Here is a 19,189-nt window from a genome sequence, read left to right on the forward strand (position 1 = left end):
AGTGGCCAAGTCACGGAAGGATAGCGGTCACTGAGTCAAGCAGTGCTGTGAGGGTTCAATTAGTCTGTAAGGGGTGTCTCCGAGGAGAGTGTCGCTACCCTTCTTGCCCTCCCCAAAAATCCCCTTTCTCTGATCGGCTGTTCTGCTTCTCACTTAAGGGTACTGCACCCTCCCAGCACCTTCCAGGGGAGAACGTCCGTCTGTGCGAGTCACAAAGGCGCCGTTCCAGGGGTCCGAGAACGCCCGGACCTGGGGCTGGGGGTCGGCGCGGCCCGGCGCAGCGGTGCAGCTAGCAGTTCTCCCAGCGCCGTCGGACACGCACCAGCGGCCGACGTCGGACACGCGGTGGGAGCCGTCCTGAGCGCCGCCGCTGGTGAGTTTCTCCGCGCTTGCAGCCGCGCCTGCTGCGTCACAGCGCTCCCTGCTGGGGAAATCAGATACCTGGTGGCTGCCCCTGGCCCCCGACTTCAGAGGTTTAGCTGCCCCTAAACTAAAAAAATATCCTGGCCCCCCTCAATTAAACGTAAATAAATTACAGTGTGTAAAATAACTCCAAGAAAGCCCAAGAAACTTTCACTCCCCCCCGAAACTGTTCCAATTTTTAAAAATTTGTGTTCTGCACCCCGCTTAGTGCTGCAAGCATATGTTTTAACATTCCACCAGGTTATGCATCCTTGACTTAATTTTGGTAGGATCCTTCTCTCTCAGACTTGGCATTTATAATCCACATAGTAGACTGTCCGAGGGGCCCTGCAGAGCCCTTCCGGGGTGGGGGGTGTCAGGGCAGATTGTTAAAATTCAGCAACAGAGGAGGAGTCTGCCCCCTCTACCTCAGCTAATTAAATATTAGACAATAAAGTCTCCACCCACTAGGAGACGTCATTCATTCCAATAGTATTTGCTAAGAGCTAATCATGTGCCCAGGATTACAGATACTGTAGTGGGTAGACTGAGGTCCAAGGAGCTGGAGGCACTTTCATGATGCTCCTTGACCCAGACCTCTGGATTTGCTAACACTTTCCATTGCATGGGCAGCTTTGAGATTCCTCCCAAGAACTGCATTCTCAAATTCTTGCTGGCTCCCAATACAGGAAATGTGGGAATTGAGGGGAGGAGGAGTTAGGCAATGGGGAGGAATAGAGCCAGTAGCCAGGAGAGAGAGAGAGCACGACCCACATTCACATTTAAAAACACTGCCTGCTAACCAGAACTGAAGGCAGGTTGAATTTGCCCCTTGGGCCTTGAGTTTGAGAACCCTGACCAAGAGGGTGGTGTGCCAGGGGCCAGGACACCCTGCAGGGCTCTCTGAAGTCCAAGCTGTGTGAATGAGGGTGGATTTCTTCCCAGGGAACAGAATGGGCCCAGCCCAGAGGGCACAGAAAGGTCTGTGTTGGCGTCTAGAAGCTGGAGAAAAGCCAGTGTCCGAGGAGGAGCCTGGTTCTCTGTGTGTGTGTGTGTGTGTGTGTGTGTGTTTGTGTGTGTGTGTGTATGTGTGTATGTGTATCAGCAAAAAGGTAGAAGTTGATGGAGTCTCCAGTTCTTGGGGGAAAACACACAACACAGCCAATTAGCTCAAGGGCAAGATAAACTGATACTTAAAAATCGTGATTCACAGACAAGTACCTTCATCAGGCAGCTATTATGTGCTAGGCTCTGCGCAAAGAGCTTTATATACATTATTTTGTACTGAGCATGTGGATGAGTATCTCCATTTGACAGATGAGGAGACTGAAGATCAAAGAGAGAAATCACATTGTCCGTGAATGTCAGATATCTTTTAGTCATACTTTTAGAAAGGTGCATTACAGATCCACTTAGGATCAAAAGTCTTTAGATATAGAAAAGCTCCTGGACCATATGAAATTGGAGCTGTACAAAATTCTATAATTTAACGAGGTCCTAAACTGAAACCATACTCACAAAAAACTAGTCAATCTAATCACACTAGGACCACAGCCTTGTCTAACTCAATGAAACTAAGCCATGCCCATGGGGCAACCCAAGATGGGCGGGTCATGGTGGAGAGATCTGACAGAATGTGGTCCACTGGAGAAAGGAATGGCAAACCACTTCAGTATTCTTGCCTTGAGAACCCCATGAACAGTATGAAAAGGCAAAATGATAGGATACTGAAAGAGGAACTCCCCAGGTCAGTAGGTGCCCAATATGCTACTGGAGATCAGTGGAGAAATAACTCCAGAAAGAATCAAGGGATGGAGCCAAAGCAAAAAGAATACCCAGCTGTGGATGTGACTGGTGATAGAAGCAAGGTCTGATGCTGTAAAGAGCAATATTGCATAGGAACCTGGAATGTCAGGTCCATGAATCAAGGCAAATTGGAAGTGGTCAAACAAGAGATGGCAAGAGTGAATGTTGACATTCTAGGAATCAGCGAACTGAAATGGACTGGAATGGGTGAATTTAACTCAGATGACCATTATATCTACCCTTGTGGGCAGGAATCCCTCAGAAGAAATGGAATAGCCATCATGGTCAACAAGAGAGTCGGAAATGCAGTACTTGGATGCAATCTCAAAAACAACAGAATGATCTCTGTTCGTTTCCAAGGCAAACCATTCAATATCACAGTAATCCAAGTCTATGCCCCAACCAGTAACACTGAAGAAGCTGAAGTTGAACGGTTCTATGAAGACCTACAAGACCTTTTAGAACTAACACCCAAAAAAGATGTCCTTTTCATTATCGGGGACTGGAATGCAAAAGTAGGAAGTCAAGAAACACCTGGAGTAACAGGCAAATTTGGCCTTGGAATACGAAATGAAGCAGGGCAAAGACTAATAGAGTTTTGCCAAGAAAATGTGCTGGTCATAACAAACACCCTCTTCAAACAACACAAGAGAAGACTCTATACATGGACATCACCAGATGGTCAACACCAAAATCAGATTGATTATATTCTTTGCAGCTAAAGATGGAGAAGCTCTATACAGTCAACGAAAACAAGACCAGGAGCTGACTGTGGTTCAGACCATGAACTCCTTATTGCCAAATTCAGACTTAAATTGAAGAAAGTAGGGAAAACCACTAGGCCATTCAGGTATGACCTAAATCAAATCCCTTATGATTATACAGTGGAAGTGAGAAATAGATTTAAGGGCCTAGATCTGATAGATAGAGTGCCTGATGAGCTATGGAATGAGGTTCGTGACATTGTACAGGAGACAGGGATCAAGACCATCCCCGTGGAAAAGAAATGCAAAAAAGCAAAATGGCTGTCTGGGGAGGCCTTACAAATAACTGTGAAAAGAAGAGAAGTGAAAAGCAAAGGACAAAAGGAAAGATATAAACATCTGAATGCAGAGTTCCAAAGAATAGCAAGAAAAGATAAGAAAGCCTTCTTCAGCGATCAATGCAAAGAAATAGAGGAAAACAACAGAATGGGAAAGACTAGAGATCTCTTCAAGAAAATGAGAGATACCAAGGGAACATTTCATGCAAAGATGGGCTCGATAAAGGACAGAAATGGTATGCACCTAACAGAAGCAGAAGATATTAAGAAGAGATGGCAAGAATACACGGAAGAACTGTACAAAAAAGATCTTCACAAAAAAAAAAAAAAAAAAAGATCTTCACGACCCAGATAATCATGATGGTGTGATCACTGACCTAGAGCCAGACATCCTGGAATGTGAAGTCAAGTGGGCCTTAGAAAGCATCACTATGAACAAAGCTAGTGGAGGTGATGGAATTCCAGTTGAGCTATTCCAAATCCTGAAAGATGATGCTGTGAAAGTGCTGCACTCAATATGCCAGCAAATTTGGAAAACTCAGCAGGGGCCACAGGACTGGAAAAGGTCAGTTTTCATTCCAATTCCAAAGAAAGGCAATACCAAAGAATGCTCAATCTACCGCACAATTGCACTCATCTCACACGCTAGTAATGCTCAAAATTCTCCAAGCCAGGCTTCAGCAATATGTGAACTGTGAACTTCCTGATGTTCAAGCTGGTTTTAGAAAAGGCAGAGGAACCAGAGATCAAATTGCCAACATCCGCTGGATCATGGAAAAAGCAAGAGAGTTCCAGAAAAACATCTATTTCTGCTTTATTGACTATGCCAAAGCCTTTGACTGTGTGGATCACAATAAACTGTGGAAAATTCTTCAAGAGATGGGAATACCAGACCATCTGACCTGCCTCTTGAGACACCTATATGCAGGTCAAGAAGCAACAGTTAGAACTGGACATGGAACAACAGACTGGTTCCAAATAGGAAAAGGAGTACGTCAAGGCTGTATATCGTCACCCTGTTTATTTAACTTATATGCAGAGTACATCATGAGAAACGCTGGACTGGAAGAAACACAAGCTTTAATCAAGATTGCTGGGAGAAATATCAATAACCTCAGATATGCAGATGACACCACCCTTATGGCAGAAAGTGAAGAGGAACTAAAAAACCTCTTGATGAAAGTGAAAGTGGAGAGTGAAAAAGTTGGCTTAAAGCTCAACATTCAGAAAACTAAGATCATGGCATCTGGTCCCATCACTTCATGGGAAATAGATGGGGAAACAGTGGAAACAGCGTCAGACTTTATTTTGGGGGGCTCCAAAATCACTGCAGATGGTGACTGCAGCCATGAAATTAAAAGACGCTTACTCCTTGGAAGGAAAGTTATGACCAACCTAGACAGCATATTCAAAAGCAGAGACATTACTTTGCCGACAAAGTTTTGTCTAGTCAAGGCTGTGGTTTTTCCTGTGGTCATGTATGGATGTGAGAGTTGGACTGTGAAGAAGGCTGAGCGCCGAAGAATTGATGCTTTTGAACTGTGGTGTTGGAGAAGACTCTTGAGAGTCCCTTGGACTGCAAGGAGATCCAACCAGTCCATTCTGAAGGAGATCAGCCCTGGGATTTCTTTGGAAGGAATGATGCTAAAGCTGAAACTCTAGTACTTTGGCCACCTCATGCGAAGAGTTGACTCATTGGAAAAGACTCTGATGCTGGGAGGGATTTGGGGGCAAGAGGAGAAGGGGACAACAGAGGATGAGATGGCTGGATGGCATCACCGACTCAATGGACATGAGTCTGAGTGAAGTCTGGGAGTTGGTGATGGACAGGGAGGCCTGGCGTGCTGCAATTCATGGGGTCGCGAGGATCAGACATGACTGAGCGACTGATCTGATCTAAAGTCAGTATCCTTTGGCCAAATCTTTTCAGTCTATAAATCCTGCTATAGCCTCTAGGCCTACCTTGAGGGCTCTTCCAGAAATAACCAAGCTATAGAACTTTAGTCTTTACTCTACTTCCCTGTATGTGGAAAATTTCCAGAAATAGATATTTTCCTTCAGCTGTGATTTACCAAAATTCAGTTAGTCTCCAAACCCTCTAGAAACCCCCTAGAACATATTAGGGAAATGTCAAAGGTCCTATAGTCTCAGTCACTACTGTCCTGTCACCCAGCAGCTAGAGAATCATTTTCAAGGTAGCGGGTCATGTAAGGCAGGAATGCTGTCAGCTGCATTGAAGAAAATACTCGATAAGCGTACCTTAAACAGTAGTGACACTTAACTATTTCACTTAACAAGAAGCCAAGAGGTAGGCTGTTCTAAGAATGGGGCAGTGGCAAACAGTGTCAGTGAGGACCTAAATTTCCACCCATATTTCTTCTTCTCTCTCTTTAGTGTGACAGTGATATTTCTCCTCATGGTCACAGGATGGTTGCTCCAGCACCAACTATCATTCTTTCACAATAATTTCCAAAAGCAAAAGAAAGGGGAATATGGACAAGCTCTTTTTGTCATAAAGGAATAGGAATAGACTTTTTCTGAAGTCTCATTGGCCAGATCTGGGTCACATGCTCATCCTTTGACCAATCATTGACAAAGGGAAATAGGGTTACTAGGATTAGTGGGAACCAATCATGATTCATCCTCTAGAACTGGGCATATTGAGGAGGGACAAAATGAGTCCTGTTAAGAAGAACTTAGGCTGTCCTAAGAGTCATGCTAGCTATAGCATGTTATAGATAGCTTCTCTAACCAAGATATTGCCACATTTCATTGGCTTAACATAATAGAAATTAATTTCTTTTTTTGGTAACAGTCCAATGAGGATGTTCATGGTTGGCAGGTGACTTCTTCCACAAGTTGGTTTAGGGGACCTGTCTTGTGGCTCTGCCCATCTGTGGTTGCACTTCCCATAAATGTCAGAGTGGAGGAGAGAAGATGGAAATGTCACATCCACTTCTTAAAGTCATGGTCTGGAAGGGACACATCTCTGTGCTCACATCCCATGGGTGAGAATTCATAGGCCTGCATGGATTCAGGAGGAGTTGGGAAGTATAAGCCCTGGTCAGGCAGCTACCGTGGCAACAATTCTTCATGAAGGAGAAGTGGTTGTTGGGAGACAATTGCCTCATCTCTTAAAGGCTGATCTTCTTACACCCCTGCTTTTAAGGAACATACTGGCTTTTCCAAACCTCTTGGCTATTCCCAGTGGGTGCTGCGATCTATACTAGAGCACACACCTGTCTCTGAACACTCCTTTTATTAACTTGCTGCTCAGCCTTTGCCCAGGCAGTTCTCTTTACCCCCAATGTCTTCCCCACTTTTCTTCTCTGCATGGTGAACTCCTATTAATCCTTCAAAACCCAAATTGAAAATCATCTTCTTTGTGCACCTTTTCCCACTATTTTACCTAGGGCAGGGTTCATAGCACCTTGAAGATTGACTTACACCTGAATTCCCTACAATGTTTAGCACACAGTAGCCTCTTAGTTTTGGAGAAGGAAATGGCAACCCACTCCACTGTCCTTGCCTGGAGAATCCCAGGGATGGGAGAGCCTGGTGGGCTGCCATCTATGGGGTCACACAGAGTTGGACATGACTGAGGTGACTTAGCAGCAGCAGCAGCCGCCTCTTAGTTTGTGTGCTGAAGAGATTTAGTTACTTCAGGCATGAGAACTCATTTGGTTGCAAGCAACAGAAAACTCATCTTGGATTACTTTAAGTGAATATGCTGATTCATGTAATTGGACATGACCCAGAGTATCTTCAGGCTTGGCTATATCCAGGGCCTCAGATGATTCCCCCAAGGTTAAATTTCTCCTGAGTTTGTCTTCTGTCCTCCAAGATAGCTTTATTCTTAGGCTCCCTGAAGAGGCAAGATGGTTGCCGGCCACTTGCAACCTCATTCACATAGGTTAAAGTGCAGTGGGAAACAGAATTTCTCTCTTCCTGAATGTGCAAGCTTAAATTCCACCATTTACTCTGCTTGGGGTCATGGACTTATCATGGAATTGATCACTCAGGCCAGGGCCCTGAGATTATGCAGATTGGCCAGAGTTCTGACACTATGACTGGCCCATCCAGAGTCACAGGTTCCAATCCGGAAATGACCAGGAGTGAGGGAGGGTGTGGCTTCCTACTGGAAATTCCAGGTATTGCTACAGGAGACAGAGGAATGCTGGATGCCCCATAAGCCCACATAAATATTTTTTATGCTGAACCGTCATCATATGAAAAGACCCATATCACACCATATCATAACACCTATCATTTACTGCGTTCTTACTTTGTGCCTGTTTAGTGCCTTACATGCTGAACAACCTGAAATGGCTTCTAGAATTTCTCCTATTTCCCAGATGAGGAAACCAAGGCCCAGAAAACGGAAATGACTTGTCCAAATTAATAAGTGGCCATGGAGGAATTTTTGCTGAGATTCGATGGTTGATACAGCAATGCTTTAAACCACTGCACCGTAGGACCCTTCAGTGGGTGGCGGAGCTCAGAGTTTCTAGTTTAGGAATTTAGTTCCTAAAGTCTGGAAGTTGGGGTGCAGTGGATCTTACAGCCCTATGGGCTCATAGTATTAGCATTGTTCCCGCCTCTGAATACCTAATGCCTCTCAGTACCACTGGCTCCTGCTTTTAAAAGCAAGGGGGGTTGTCCTCACAGCTGAAGCTGGGTGAATTTCGATGTAACCCCATCAGAGGACACACTGCCTTGATGCCATTTTGCCCCTCTTCTTTGGGAACACAGGGAGCAAGAGGGTAACCAACATGCCAGAACCATCTGCCTGGCTCCTAATAATAAATTGTGAGAGGAACAGGTTTCAGGAAAACATTGTTTAAAAAAAAAAAAAAAAAAAAAAGCCTCTTCTCACACCCGGGCAGCCATCTGTCGTGTCCTCCTCTGGTGCCAAACTGTGGGAGGAGGGAGAGGGTGCTGCTGGGTCCAGCACCACCAGCAGGGGTGGCTCACAAGTTTTCTTTGTTTTGCCACTGTGGACAGGGCATTGCAGAGACAGAAAGGAGCACTTGCTGGCTTTGAGCTCCCTTGGGTACGGTGTCTGAACAGAGGAAAAGCACAATTCCTTCAAGATGCCAACGGTGGGTAATAATAGCTCCTATATATAGAGGGTTTACTGTGGGGTTAGGCATTGTGCTGTCCACTAAATACATATTAGCTTATGGAATCTTGACAGCAAATCTGTGTGCACCCATTTTATAGATGAAAGACTGGAGACTTAGAGATGTTAAGTGACTCACCCAAGGTCACACAGCAAGACCACCTCTTCAGTATGTAATAATGAGGCCCAGCCTCCTCTCCACCCCAGCAACCCAGGGCAGGTTTTCCATGTAACACACAAGCAGTTGACATCACCCAAGGGTGGTCTTTCAACTCTAGCTCTGCCCCAAGCACCCTTCTTGCCCTCCATCCTTGAGTTGAAATGTGGGCTTTTCTAGTCACCTAATCGGTTGCTTAATACCCACCCTGTATCACCCAGAAGAAGCACAGGAGAAAAGACCCTGAAAGTCCACAGGAACCTTCAGAGAAGACCAAAGAGCAGCTGGTTGAGGGGGAGCTTCGGAAGCTGAGGCAGCAGTTCCGGAAGATGGTGGACAGTCGGAAGTCCTTTAACTTCCGCTCCCAGCAGAAGATCATGAACCAGTGGTAAGTGATGGTCAGAGAAAATTTGGGGTTTTGGTTTCATGGGGCTTGCCTTCTGATGTGGCCTCTGGGGCATGGACCCATTTGGGATAGCTTCAGTGGGGAAAGGAGATATATTCTCAGAGTTCAGGGTGTCTTGGGGACCCCAAGGGGAGCAGAGCACCCATGTTTCAGGGAAGGACCCAAACTAGAAGCCATATCTGGTTCCTGTTTCTTTCAACACGTGGGTTTTGTTTTTCCTTCTCTTAAATCTTGGCTGTGGCTGGTGGGAGCTGGCTTCCTCCAATTCTTGAGCTACCAAGAGCCACAAAGAGAGACTGTCCTTAATCAATTCCAGAATTCTGAGAATCCATCCCAGAATTCTCAGGAGAGGGAGAATCTGATTGTCTCAGCTTGGGTCTGGTGTCTGCTTCTGGCCCAATCACCTGTGGTCTGGGGGGTTGAACTATAGGATGGAAAATAGCTATGGGTATCCCCAGCGGTTCTAGCAGTGAAGGTGGGGAGTTCCCAGAGAAGGGGAAATCACCCGGCAGTGGATACCCCACAGGACGTTTCCTGCTTGTGTGGCCTTTTGGGATCTTCAAGACTGAATATTTGAAATTGAGTTGCCCGAGAAATTATGTATAGTTTTCCTTGGGCAACAGAAAGGTGTTCTCAGGGATTGAAGAAACACACGTTAAACAGGCATTCTTCGATTCCGTCCAAGGAAAGGTGATTCCTTAACTACGTCTAAAATGTTTATACAGAAAGTAACTGCCTGTTGTTAGAAAGAAAATTTGACTGTTAGATGATGTGTGAAGTTCCGAGGCTAGAGGAGTTCTTTAGATTTTCCATGGATTGGCTTACTCAGAGCCACTGCTAGTCAATATGCGATCACTATGTGAATTAGAAAAAGGCAGCCTTTTCTCAAGATTCTTTACTGCCATCTGTTGGAAACATCATTGTTATGAAGAGATTTTGTTAAAACATGACCAAAGATGCTTACTCCTGGGAAGGAAAGTTATGACCAACCTAGACAGCATATTGAATAGCAGAGACATTACTTTGCCAACAAAGGTCTGTCTAGTCAAGGCTATGGTTTTTCCTGTGGTCATGTATGGATGTGAGAGTTGGACTATAAAGAAAGCTGAGCACCGAAGAATTGATGCTTTTGAACTGTGGTGTTGGAGAAGACTCTTAAGAGTCCCTTGGACTGCAAGGAGATCCAACCAGTCCATCCTAAAGGAAATCAGTCCTGAATATTCATTGGAAGGACTGATGTTGAAGCTGAAACTCCAATACTTTGGCCACCTGATGTGAAGAGCTGACTCATTTGAAAAGACTCTGATGCTGGGAGGGACTGGGGGCAGGAGGAGAAGGGGACGACAGAGGATGAGATGGTTGGATGACATCACCGATTCAATGGACATGGGTTTGGGTGGACTCCGGGAGTTGGTGATGGACAGGGAGGCCTGGTGTGCTTCGGTTCATGGGATCACAAAGAGTTGAACATGACTGAATGACTGAGCTGAACTGTCTCTCAGAAAAGTACAATAAATCAGCAAATTGGTGATACGTTTTCAAGTAGATGGTGCTCCCTTGGGCTGTGCAGTCCACAGCCTGCACTTCTGTGCCTGGAGATCTTGAATCACAGTCTGTCCTTGGTGTGGGCATCAGGGAATGCCTGCTTCCTGGTGTGTCTTCAGTTTTTCTTGAATCTTTCTTACTCTTCTGCCTCCTACTCTACCCTACCCCAGCCCATTTGATCTGGTTTCACTGTGATGGAACTGAAGCGGGGGAGGGGAGTGAAAGAGTAGACATAAACACCCCAAAATAGAAGGAAAACTGGGTTGAGGTAAGTGAGGTAGTTAGGGTACAATATTTAAGGAAGTGCTTTTCCCCAGTGCTGACCTTGCACCTATACCACCCTGAGAGTGACGATCTCCTTAATTTTTGAAGCACCTCACTCCCCTCAATGCAGGCCCAGCCCTGCCTAAAGATGGACAAACCTTCCTTTTGCTTTTTTTTCTGACCTCACTACACCCTGAAAGCCTGTCTTTGATGGATTATCCTGCTCTCTCTCTTTTTTCTCTGTACCTTTACAAAGACCCCTCCCATGAGGGGCTTAAGAGGGGCAGAGAAGTCCCCAGGGTCAGGTTTAGAAGACAAGATGCTCTAGAACTAGGTGTTCTCTCTGGTGGTCCCTAGTAGCATGTGGCCATTTACATTGGTAATTAGTTACAGTTAATAGAATTAGAAATTCAGTTCTTCAGTTTCACCAGCCACATTTCAGGTGCTCAGTAGCCACATGTGCCTGGTGGATGCTATCAGATAGAGCAACTAGAGAACATTTCCATCACTGCAGAATAATCTACTGGACAGTGCTGCTTTAGAGCAGTAGTGGCTAATGAGCCAAGTCTTACTGGCTGCCTGTTTTTATGAAGTTTTATTGGCACATAGCCACACCTACTCATTTTTGCGTTTCATATGGTTGCTCTGTTGAGTAGATGCAACAGAGGTCCTCTGGCCCACAAAACCTAAAATATTTGCTTTTTATCATTAATAGAAAAGTCTTTGCAGACCTTTTGCCTTTGAATGTTCTTTACTGTTCTAGAGTGGTGCTTCCAAAACTTTAAAGTGCATAGAAGTCACCTGAGGATCTTGTTGCAAAGCAGATTCTGATTCAGTAGGTCCTGGGTTGGGACCTGAAATGCTGCATTTCTCCAAGCTTCCAAAGGACACTGAGGCAGCAAGCCTGCAAATCACACTGAACAGCAGGAAAAGGCTGCAAGGACTTTGCAAGAAATTCGGCCTCTGTGCCATTTCACGTTGTTCAATTGCTGTGCAGTCTCCTGAGCCTTCTTTTCTTTTCAAAGTCTCCATTTGCCCACGTCCTTGGCCCCCTTTCTTCTCCGGAGTAGACAAGGAAGAGAAAGAAGACTCATGTCAGCCAATTTCGTAAATCATTAGCCCCCGAGTAGAGGAGCTGGTGGGGGTTAGAGGTTCCTGTGCAGCTCTGTGTTGATACACAGTTGAAAGATCCTGTCTGATGGGTTTGCCTGTCATTACCAGAGATAATTGGCTAGAAAGCTGGAAAAGAAGGTCTGCAACATCAGACAGATGCCAGTGAGCTGCTGGTAAAAGAAAACTTGGGGGCTCCCACCATGTCTAGGTAATGGGTTTTGACAGGCACAGCTGCAAATTGTTCTGAGGGAAAAAAAAAAGGTATCACTCAGAGAAGGACGAAGAGCAGTGGAAGTTGCAGTGAACTGGGTCAGAGGTGATGTAAGTTCAGGATCTGGACTAGAGACCTTGTGTGAGTTCCTTCCAACTCTCTGGGTTGGGAAGTACCTCTCTGAGTCTCCTTTCAGGGTCAAGGGGCCTGGAGTGTCCTATCCAGGCAAAGCCAGGGGTTCAGAGTTAATCATGTGCTGCTTTCCCAACAGCAAGGAAATCAAGACCCTGCAGGAGGAGCAGGATGAGATCACCCTGCTTTTGAATCTCATCAAGTCCTCCAGGAACCTGGATCTCAATGAGAAAAACTACTTGGAACTGCGTTTCCTGCTGCAAACTAAGGAGGACTACGAGGCCCTGATTAAATCAATGAAACTGCTGTTGGCTGAACTGGATGAAAAGGTGTGGTCTTTCTCTTAAAGGGTTAACCAGAACACTGAGCAAGGGGAAGGTGTACTCCCCACCACACGCTGCACTGCTGGCTTTTCTAAACCTGTCTCTGCCACCATTGTAACCCCAATCTCTCAGTTCTGTTGATCCATTTCCCCACTGTGGTCTCCAGTGCCTCCCTATTACACTTAGAATAAATGCCCAAATCCTTACTGCATCAGTCAGGAGAGGTTAGGTATGCTGCAGTAACACACACTCCCTCTCCCCAACTCAGTGGTTTAAAACCACAAAGGCTTCTTTTTCGTACATGATTTATGGTCTATTGTGGATTGGCTAGGGGCTCTTAAATCCTCTCATCCTGGGGCCAGGCTGATGGGTTAGCCCCCATCTTGGACATTGCCAGGGGTTGTGGTAGAGAAAAATGAGATCCTGAGGGTCTCACCCTGGCAATTGAGTGCCCCAGTGTGTCACGTCTGCTCATGACCCATTGACTCAAGACAGTCTACAAAACCCATAAATACCCCCAGAGCCCATACTCATCCAAAAATAGTCAACTCTACCCATTCACAAAAGGGCCTAGGAAGTACAGTCCTCATGGATCCAGAAAACAAAGAGCTAGAGACATTTGCTGGACAGCATTCATCCCTTACTGTGGTTTGAAAGTCCCTATGTGATCTAGCCCCTGCCTACCCCTCTAGGCTCATCCCATGTTATTCCTTCCTTAAGTCTTCTCACTCCAGCTGCAAAAGACTTTCTCTTTCCCCCCCGCAAATAATGCTGTCTTTTCTCACTTCAGGGCCTTTGCATATGCGGCCCCCAAATGCCTCACCCTAGTTGCTTATCTTTTTCTCAGCTTGCTGCTGCTGCTGCTGCTGCTGCTAAGTCGCTTTAGTCGTGTCCGACTCTGTGCGACCCCAGAGATGGCAGCCCACAAGGCTCCCCTGTCCCTGGGATTCTCCAGGCAAGAACACTGGAGTGGGTTGCCATTTCCTCCTCCAATGCATGAAAGTGAAAAGTAAAAGTGAAGTTGCTCAGTCGTGTCTGACTCTTCACAACTCCATGGACTGCAGCCTACCAGGCTCCTCCATCCATGGGGTTTTCCAGGCAAGAGTACTGGAGTAGGTTGCCATTTGCCTTCTCCGTTTCTCAGCCTAAAGGTGACTTTCTCAGGTCTCAGGGAGGCCTTCTCTATGGCCTCTTTCCAGTTTAAAGTATATCCCCCTGGTATTAGTTTCCTGGACAGGAACAAATAGCACACTCAGTGGGGGTACTCAGAGAAGTAGGGCACTCTGGAACCTGGAGTAAATACCCCCACCTCCCTTGTCCTCTGTGCTCCATCTGCACTGGCTGCCTTTATGGACCCACACTGCTGTGTCTCATCTCTGCCTTTGCACATGCTGTTCCCTCTGCCTGGAGTGCTGGGCCCCATCCTCTCTGCTTGTGGGAGTCTTATTCATCCTTTAGGTCTCAGCTCAAATGCTGTTTATGCAGGATAGTTGTCCCTTCATTTTTCTCTGCTATGTGCCCCTTCTGTGTGTGTCCAAATTATCTTCTGTCTCCCCTCTTCTAGGACTCAACATGCTTCCTGGGTTGTTTCCAGTCCTAGACTGTAGGTTCCCTGAGGGCAGGGGCCACTCTGTCTTGGATACTGTCATACCCCTGTTGTCTGGCATCAAGCAGCGGTTTGATAAACATTGATGAATGAGTGAATGAATGAATATATGAATGTATGAGAAAAAGGCAATAAACGTGAACAAAGAGGGAACTTCCCTGGTGGTCCAGTGATTAAGACTTTGCTTTCCAACGCAGATGGTGCAGGTTAGATCCCTGGTTGGGGAGCTAAAATCCCACATGCCTTGCGGTCAAAAAACTAAAACATTAAAAAAAAAATCATAATATTGTAACAAATTCAATACAGACTTTAAAAATGCTGCACATCAAAGGAAAAAAAATGCTTTAAAAAGTGAACAAAGAAAAATTGAAAAAAGAAACAGGGATGTGGATTCTCAGAAACATTAGAAAAGGCAATTTAGTTTGCTAATCCTCCAAAGAGTATGGCACTCACTGCCCAGCACAAAAACCCTCTTGGTCTAATTCCATCCCAGCTCCCAGGATCCCCTCCTGCTGTGTCCACCACACAGTGTCCAGAACTTTGTCCTTTCAAGGGGTCACTGGAGGCAAGGATACCACTGGGCCCTGCTTGGCCTCACAGAATAATTAATAAGCTGATGCCTTCCTGCTGGGCATCTCATGTAGCAGGGCATTTCCCCTTCACCTACAGGCTTGGGTAATGTCTCCCATTGGGCTGAAGCCTAATTACTTTCATAATCACAAAAGCAGTGTCTGACATAAAGGTGCCAAAGGGAATACAGCTCTGAATTTAGTCACAAGAGCTGATGCCATAACTTCTTTGGCAAGGAGCTGGAACCTGAGGACTCTAGGGGTCAGCTCAGGCAGGGATAGGCAGCCCTTCAGAGCTGCAGAGGCCACACCTGATATATGGGGGAGGACGCTACCCTCCCATAAATCAAAACAAGTCATTTGTTTTATATCAGAAGAGAGCTGGAGTGGGTTTGTGTTGAAGATGTTGCCTTGTGCATAGAACAGGAAAGGAGAGCCAAGTGGAAAAGGAACCTGGCTTGACTTGAACCTGACTTTGTCAGCACTGATGAAGCAATTTGATTTTGCTCTGAGGGAATTTGTGGGGGAGGGAGACAGTGTGTTCCAGCTAAAGTCCAAAACCTGGCTGATGTCAATCATAAGCAGCATTTCTATACCTTGCCAGTTTTGTGTGAGATCCACTTTTCCTTTGTGTGAGATCCAATCTTTCCTAGCATCAAGGTCTTTTCCATTGTCAGCTCTTTGCATCAGGTGGCCAAGTATTGGAGCTTCAGCTTCAGTATCTGTCCTTCTAATAAATATTCAGGGTTGATTTCCTTTAGGTTGACTGGTTTGATCTCCTTGCTGTACAAGGGACTCTCAAGAGTCTTCTCCAGCACCACGGTTTGAAAGTCTCAGTTCTTCAGCGCTCAGCCTTCCTTATGGTCTAACATCCATACACGACTACTGGAAAAACCATAGCTTTGACTAGACAGACTTTGGTTGGCAAAATGATGTCTCTGCTTTTGAGTATAATATCTAGATTTTTCATAGCTTTTCTTCGAAGGAGCAAATGTCTTAGGAATAGATTCTACCCTTCATCCATATTTCTTCCTCTGTTTTCCTCCATGGAACATAACTGTGAAGGCTGGTGCTGTGGCAGCCATGTTTTGAGGGAGAAGTCAGGTAAATTATACAGATCTTGTCCTTACATCCTTCTGTTACTGAACCTAAGCCATCAATGTATTATGAGAGAAAGATAAACCATAATTTGTTTAAACCACTATTTAGCCAGGCTTTCTGTAATTTGTTGTTGCATGTGTTCCTAATTGATACAAGCTGCTACCCCTTAAGGGAGACTGCTGAGATCTGTGCCCATAAAAGCAGAGGAAGTTCTTCTGAGGAAAGCATATTTTTAACAAGTCCTGAGCCTAAATGAACTTAATCATTTTCTAGTCATTGACACTTGAAATTATGAATCACTCAACTGCCAGCACCTCTTTTTAACAGCAAATATTTTATAATACCTCCTTTAAAATCCTGAAGTAAAATTTATAGATGATATAATCCTTTACCCTTCTTCTTTTAAATCAATATGATGCTATAACTATAATATAAAGGAAACATAAAGGAAAGCTATTTATACTAAAATTATATGTATTTCGATATGTTCATATTTTGGCCTGACTTATCTAGAACAGGGCTGGCAAATTGCTGCACAGAGGGCCTGATAGTAAATATTCTGGCTTTACAGGCCACGTGGTCTGTGCTGCAGCTATTCCATTCTGCCTTCATAGCCTGAAAACAGCCATAGACAATGCAAAGAATGGGCATGGCTGTGTGCCAGTAAGACTTTATGAGAACAGGCAGTGGGCCAGATTCCACACTGCACACTGATCTGGGCTTGTTGTATCCACAACTCAAAGAAGATGATCCATGGGAATTCCCTGGCCGTCCAGTGGTTAGCAGTTGCTGTGTTCACTGCAGTGGCCCAGGTTCAATCCATGGTCAGGGAACTAAGAGGCCCACAAGCCTCACAGCATGGCCAAACACAAACCACAAGATGATCCAGGTTGTGCTGGTGTCAAGATTTCCAAAATGATGGCCAACTCTTGGTTAAGTTCCAGAAAAATCAATGAACATTCTCTTGATTTATACAGTGACTCCATTCCTGGATACTTGTCTATTAAAACTGAATGAAAGGACTTCCCTGGGGGTCCAGTGGTAAAGAATTCATCTGCCAATGCAGGAGACGTGGGCTTCACCCCTGGCTGGAAAAGATCCCACCTGCTGCGGAGCAGCTAAGCCCATGCTCCTCAACTGTTGAGCCTGTGCTCTACAGCCCAGGAGCCCCAACCACTGAAGCATGTGCACTCTAGAGCCTGTGCTCTGCAGCAACAGAAGTCACAGCAATGAGAAGCCTGTGCACCGCAACTAGAGAGTAGCCCCTGCTTTCTGCAACTAGAGAAAGCCCATGCACAGCAACAAAGACCCAGCACAGCCAAAAATTAAAAAAAAAAAAGAATGAAAAATGTTGTGTGTGTATATGTAAAAGACAATTTGATTCTAGGTACAGAAGATTATAGAGAGGATTTTCACCTGCCTGACATCCAAGGCACACTGGACAGTCACAAGGGATGGGGGTCAATTTTTTGGATGTCTGGTGCTGTCTTACATGTTGCAGGGTGTCTGACACCTCATGACCTGCTCTTTAAGGGTCGCTAGCATCCCCATTATTGTAAAAGTCAGAAAAAGAAACAAACAAAAAACCTGCCAACCAAACAAAAACAAGGTTACAGAAGGCTTCTTGAGAGAATCAATGCCATTTCTCCAGGAAAACAGTGGCTTTAGGGTCAGGTGAAATTTTTGCCCATATGTGAGTGAAATTTACATGCACAAGTGAGAATAAAAACTCTTAGTTGCTCATTTTGTCCCAAACTGACTAAGATTGAGTCCACACCCAAGAGAGAAATTAAAATTCTATTCATAGGAAAAGAAATAACATGGTAGTTTTTGTTTTAGCATGCTTGAGTTAGTGAACTATTGCATTTGTCCCCATACAGATGTTAACACAGCTGGGTTTTCCCTCTCTCTCTTTTTTTCAGATTGTTCAGATGGAGAAAAAAATTGTAAACCAAAGACAGATCTTCACAAAAATACAGGAGGCCAATAACCCCCGGAAATTGCAAAAACAGATCCACATTTTGGAAACCCGTTTGAATCTTGTACGTAAGGTGTCTTCTGGGGGAATTCTCTGGCTGTCCAATGGTTAGGACTCCCTGCTTCCACTGCAGGGGGCACAGGTTTGATCCCTGGTTGAGAAACTAAGGGGTTTCCCTATGGTTCAGTGGTAAAGAATCCACCTATAGTGCAGGAGACATGCGTTCGATCCCTAGGTCGGGAAGATTCCCTGGAGAAGTAACTTTCCAACCCACCCCAGTATTTCCCAGTATTCTTGCCTGGGAAATCCCATGGACAGAGGAGCCTGGTGGACTGTAGTCCATAAGGTTGCACAGAGTTGGACACAACAGCACGTGTGCATGAATGCACCTGGAACACATGGGGAATTAAGATCCCACATGGTGCAATGCGGCCAAACAAAATCTCTGCAAACAGCTCTCCCTCCCTTTGGAGAAGGAAAGAATGATGTCCGTGAAGCCATTAGCAGGCATACATTTCATTGGTTGAGTCAGGAGAAGGTGAACCATGGTGTATACACAGGCCAGGCAGTGCTCCAACCGTGGTTCTGTGGGCCTGGGGTGGGAGGCGCGGGGAAGACACTTCAACGCTCCGGCTGCCTTCTGGAAGCTTGTCTCGCGCCCCAGGAGTGGGCCTCGTTTCGAAGCGCAGCCCTCCTCGCAGGTCACTGTACACTTTGACCAGATGCTGACCACCAACGCGAAGCTCCGGAAGGAGATCGAGGACCTGAGGCACGAGAAGGCTGCTTACGACAACGTCTACCAGCATCTTCGTCGGCGCCTGTTGACGCAGAAGAAAACAATGAATGTGGCTATTGAGCAGTCTGCACAGGCCTACGAGCAGAGGTAGGCTGGGGGAGAGACTCTTGGGGGCAGAGATGTCTCAGCCACCTGTTGGGCTTCTTACCCCTCTACCCGCTGTGCTTATGCGTTGAGGAACCTGAAACCATCATCATCGTAAGTCCGAGCCCTGGTTGTGTGTCTGCCAAGCATGATGCTAGATGCTCTGGGTAGTATTTCAACCCTCACCACAACCCTAGGAGTTATTATCCCCATTTGGGATAATGGAATGGAGGCTTAGAGATGTCAAAATGCTTACCTGAGATCCAGGTAAGTGGCAGATGTGGTGGAGCTGAGATTTAAACCCCTATTCTGTATAATCTCCACCAGGTGTCCCTGCCTGTAGTCCTAGGGATCCCTCTCAGTCTGGACTGTTTTCCAGCTTCACCCCCGGAGGGGCAAAAGGCATGCAGTTCACATGTGAAGAGTGCAGGTTTTGGAGCCAGAGAGCTCTGGGTTTGAATCCTGGCTGCATCACCACTAATTTATTGTAGGACTTCTTTGGGTGGAAGTGAAGATTAAATAATATTAGTAT

General features: G+C 45.7%; 1 protein-coding gene across 1 annotated transcript in view; it reads left to right on the forward strand.

Moving 5' to 3' along the window:
* Window positions 1-247: 247 nt before the first annotated feature.
* The window catches only part of CCDC63 (coiled-coil domain containing 63), a 38,209-nt gene continuing 19,267 nt past the window's right edge, over window positions 248-19,189 (forward strand). Inside the window, exons 1-6 of the mRNA XM_055550119.1 lie at window positions 248-373; window positions 8,255-8,352; window positions 8,751-8,917; window positions 12,340-12,529; window positions 17,722-17,841; window positions 18,479-18,660. Coding sequence (XP_055406094.1) covers window positions 8,344-8,352; window positions 8,751-8,917; window positions 12,340-12,529; window positions 17,722-17,841; window positions 18,479-18,660 — 668 coding nt within the window. The 5' untranslated portion in view covers window positions 248-373; window positions 8,255-8,343. The remainder of the gene's footprint in view (window positions 374-8,254; window positions 8,353-8,750; window positions 8,918-12,339; window positions 12,530-17,721; window positions 17,842-18,478; window positions 18,661-19,189) is intronic.

The sequence above is a fragment of the Bubalus kerabau genome, chromosome 16 (assembly GCF_029407905.1).
Source record: "Bubalus kerabau isolate K-KA32 ecotype Philippines breed swamp buffalo chromosome 16, PCC_UOA_SB_1v2, whole genome shotgun sequence".
NCBI lineage: Eukaryota > Metazoa > Chordata > Mammalia > Artiodactyla > Bovidae > Bubalus > Bubalus kerabau.